This window comes from Corylus avellana, chromosome ca4 (genome assembly GCF_901000735.1).
Source record: "Corylus avellana chromosome ca4, CavTom2PMs-1.0".
NCBI classification, from domain to species: Eukaryota; Viridiplantae; Streptophyta; class Magnoliopsida; order Fagales; family Betulaceae; genus Corylus; species Corylus avellana.
The window spans coordinates 18,282,706-18,287,472 of NC_081544.1; the positions used below are offsets into that span (position 1 = coordinate 18,282,706).

The 4,767-nt window shown below is 36.1% G+C and overlaps 1 protein-coding gene across 1 annotated transcript; it reads left to right on the top strand.

Moving 5' to 3' along the window:
* The first annotated feature begins 2,006 nt into the window (after window positions 1-2,006).
* On the top strand, window positions 2,007-2,923 carry LOC132179523 (probable calcium-binding protein CML25). Its single transcript, XM_059592258.1, has one exon. The coding sequence runs from the start codon at window positions 2,171-2,173 to the stop codon at window positions 2,750-2,752; it is 582 nt and encodes a 193-aa protein (XP_059448241.1). The 5' UTR covers window positions 2,007-2,170; the 3' UTR covers window positions 2,753-2,923.
* The last annotated feature ends 1,844 nt before the right edge of the window (window positions 2,924-4,767 follow it).

Consider the following 4,767-nt stretch of genomic DNA (forward strand, 5'->3'; position numbering starts at 1 on the left):
GACCGTTCGGCAGACGTGAGGGAGACGATCGGCAGAGGAGACGGGACCGTGCGGTAGACGTGAGGGAGACAAATGGCAGAGTAGACAGGACTGTGCGGCTGGGCTGCGTGTGAAGGTGACGATCGGAGCAGACGGGACGGGACCGTGCGGCTGGGTTGTGTGTGAAGGAGACGATCAGGAGATATGTTTGAAAGATGCACTTTTAATCTATACCCTAAGCAAAACGGCGCCGTTTTGCTCATTCTTTAAAAAAAAAATTAAAAAAAAAATAAATAAAAAATACAAGGGCATTGTAGTAACTTCACCCCATCCAAACGACGTCGTTTTGCAGTTTCCGTCCAGACTGACAGTTTTGACTAACGGAGTGGCCAAAATTTAAAAGTTTGGTAGTTTGGGGGACTACTTTATCACTTTTGGAATATTAGGGGGCTAAATTGAAAACGGCTGATAGTTTGGGGGCTTTTTTATATTTTTCTCTAATATTAGAGTATAATACACGGTAATGAGCCTGTAACTTCGTAAGAGGCTCACACGGGAAGTTGTAGCACTCGAGGTAAGTAATCGTCCACAAAAAATAAACAATTACCATCAAGCACAAATATTTTCTCGTATAGACTTGTGCATTTTAACGTACATGTTTCTCATAAAAATATGTCATGAGACCCTAATATTTTCATAAACGTTAATTTGTGTTCTTTTTTCACCTCTAATCTAGCTATGAGAAAATAGGTTAATGTATCCAATTGGTTTTGTAGCACCGTTTACCTGCAATTAATCTGTCACAACTTTGAGAAGAGAAAATTGTTTATGTGATTGATTTCATGATAATATAAAGGGGAAACTACCTTTTGCCCTTATGAACTGCAATGCATTTTCACTTTGCTCTCATGAACTACCAACTGTGACACCTGACCCTATGAACTACCATTTTATGCCAAAAACCCTCATTCCTTCAGTCAAAGACCCCTTCCGTTAGTCAAAGATGTTAAATCAGACGGTCAAAGTGACTATGTGTTGTAGTTCATGGGAGGAAAATGACAATGCGTTGTAGTTCATAGGGCAAAGTGATAATGAATTGTAGTTCATGGGGGCAAAGTGACGGGTAGAGTACCGTCTAAGTTAACGCATTTGACTGACAAAATAGGCCTTTGACTAACGGAAGGGGGGTTTTGGGCATAAAATAGTAGTTCATGGGGGTCGTGTGTCACGGTAGTTCATGGGAGAAAAGTATCAAGGCGTTATAATTCATAGGGGTAAAAGGTAATTTCCCCTAATACAAAAGAAAGAGGAGAGGAATTGTGGCCAACATTTTGGGTGACAAACTTGTCCGTGTTCCATATAATTGGCTCATTATATATATATATATATAAGTTTGTTAAAATAATGATATTTTATAAATTAATAGTAGAGGAAACTTCAAAAAAACCCTTGAACTTCAACTTGTTTTGATACTATTATAAGTTTTAAAACTCTCAATTAAGGGTATCGAACTTTAAATTACCCTATTTCATTAGAATTTTTTGTTAATTTTTGTCAAAGTCTCCAAAATACACTTGCTTCTTTTTATAAAAAAGAAATTGCATACATGTTGTAAATATATGTTTTTTTATATATAAAAAAAAAAAACAAAATAAACACTTAAAAAAAGAGGTATTTTGAGAATTTTAACAAGATTTAACAGAAAATTTTAATAGAATATTATAATTAAAAAAAATTAAAAGTTTAATACCCTTAATTAAGAACTTTTAAATTTCAAAATGATTTCAAAATCGGTAGAAGTTCAAGTGTGGTTTAATTTTGTGAAGTTTTTCTTTAATAGTAATCATTGAAGAAAGAAAAGAAGGACTTATTAAAAAAAAAAAAAATTTGTAGCGTCATTAACGTGGTGGAATGCATGACTTTATAGCAAATATGTATATATCTATTATATATATGGCTCTAATCTCCCAAATAACCCGTGTTTGTTCACGCGCCTTCTCTCTTTAAATTTCGTACTCACATTTTTTTTTTTTTCAACTTTTTCCAAAATGAGATGATACCGTTACCAACTAACCGTTCTCATTAGGATTCACCTTTCTCTTTCCTCCATTTCCGGTTTCCCAAATTCCCCATCTCTCATTTTATTTTCTCTCCTAACAAACACATAAAGTTTCTCTTCTCCGTCCAAATCATGAATTTGAAATCCGTTTTCCGCCGCCGGAAAAAGAAATCCGACTCCTCCTCCAGTTCCTCCCTCGCATCGACCATGATCACCACAAACCCAATGCCGTCGCGCTCGCAGTCGCAGAACTGCAAGGCCGAGATCGTCGCGGAGCTGGAGCAGGTCTTCAGGAGGTTCGACGTCAATGGCGACGGCAAGATCTCGTCGTCGGAGCTCGGATCCATCCTGGGCAGCCTGGGGCACCCGGCGACGGAGGAGGAGCTGGACAAGATGATCAAAGAGGTGGACGCCGACGGCGACGGCCACATCGACCTCCAGGAGTTCGTGGAGCTGAACACCAAGGGCGTGGATTCGGACGAGGCGTTGGAGAATATCAAGGACGCGTTCTCGGTGTACGACATCGACGGGAACGGGTTGATATCGGCGGAGGAGTTGCACGAGGTTTTGAAGAGCCTGAACGACGATTGCTCGCTGGCCGAGTGCCGGAAGATGATCAGCGGCGTCGATAGGAATGGAGACGGAATGATTAATTTCGAGGAGTTTAAGGTGATGATGATGAAAGGGTCACGCCTGGATTTGATGGACCAATGATTTCATCCCCCTCTAACCATATATTCTGCATCGTCGTTTTCTTTCCTTCTTTTCTTGAGTTTCTAGGGAGATTTCGTAGCTTCTTTTGATGATGAAGATTTGTGAATATTTTAAGCATTCAATAATTTTTTCTTTTTCATTTTTTTAATACTCAATTTTTCTTTGCTTTTATTCTTTTCCTATTATAACATCAATTTTTGGCTATTTATTTATGCACATAGGAAATCACGAAAGCATGTATAGATATGGGGAGTGGACTGTTTTCTCTTGGAATAATCTTTTTGTTTTTGAGTAAATTCTTTGATCCTAGAAGAAGTTGAAAGTCTTCCTTTTCGGCAAAATAACAGTTCCATTCTTAATCACATAATTCAAGGATGAGAAAAGAGAATAGTTTCAATCAGCTTGACGGGGTGTTTTATACCTTCGATTAATAAGAAGCAATCACCCAAGTTTGGATGGTGGCTCCACCACCCTCCTTGCTGCTGTAGCTATTTTTTTGGTGTTTGGTTGTATTTTTGTTGTTTGTGTGATGTATTTTCGCAGCTTTTTTTGTGTATAGATATGGGGAGTGGGCTGTTTTCTCTTGGAATTTTTTAGTAAATTCCTTGATCCTAAAGAAGTTGAAAGTCTTCTTTTTCGGCAGAATAACAGCTCCATTCGTAATCTCACATAATTCAAGGATGAGAAAAGAGAATAATTTCAATCAGGTTGACGGGGTGTTTTACACCTTCGAATAAGAAGCAAACACCTAAGTTTGGATCGTGGATCCACCACCCTCCTTCGCTGCTGCTGCTTTTTTTTTAGTGTTTAGTTGTTTTTATGTTGTTTCTCTGATGTATTTCTACAGTGTTTTTTATTTTTATTTTTATTTTTTGTATATATATGGGGAGTGGGCAGTTTTCTTTTAGAATAATCTTTTTGTTTTTAAGTAAATTCCTTGATCTTAGAAGAAGTTGAAAGTCTTCTTTTTCGGCTGAATAAAAGCTTCATTCATAACCACATAATTTAAGGATGAGAAAAGAGAATAATTTCAGTTAGGTTGTGTTGTGGTGTAAACAGGGTATTTTACACCTTCGAATAAGAAACAAACACCTAAGTTTGGAACACTAAAAAATAATATAACTTTTTATACTAAATAATTTTATTTCTCTTGACAAAATACCTCATAAACAAACTTACCAACAAAACTATCGAAACCACTGTCTTAGTTAGTTTCGAGAATTTTGGTGTTTGGAGCTCAGAGGTGGGTGGAGAGTTCAATGGTAGATGGTGAGTATTGTGTTAAAATGAATAGAAGAATGAAAAAGTCCATGAGATTGATTTGCAATTTTGAATTAAAGATATAATATTTTCATCTTTATTTTATTTGATATTTTTACTTGATGTGTTTTACAAGAACTCTCATGAGCAAAATATCAATGATTTTTACTTGAAGAAATTTATCCATGTTGCCTAGTATTTCTTCTCAGAGTTGAATGTGATATCTCCCAAGACTGCTATAGGATTTCTTCTCAGAGTTGAATGTGATATCTCCCAAGACTGCAATATATTTTTATGTGTGATATTATGTTGCTGTTCTCATGCAAAATGAGTAGAATGTCCATGGGCGGTTTGTATTTAGTTGAGATGTAGGTCATGCACACATAAGAAGCCCTTTTGCTTCAGAAAAGAAAAGAAAAGAAAAAAAAAAAAAAAAAGTGCTTTTTAGCATGACAGTAGATTCTGTAAAATTAGGTTTATAATTGAAAAAATTTTAAAATATTTTCTTCTTTATGTTATCTACACAAAAGATGAAATTGTAATTCAAATCTCCCAAGGGCTTTGCTGGCCTCATCACACCCATCTGATTGAATTTGAGTGTGATTCAAACACCTTAATCATGGGTTGATTGGCAATCTTAGTGCTCTTTTTTTTTTTTTTTTTTTTAATTATTATTTTTTTATTTTTATTTTAAGAGATAAATATATAATTTCATAATGACCCCGACGAACAAATGGTGGGAATTTGTACGGATG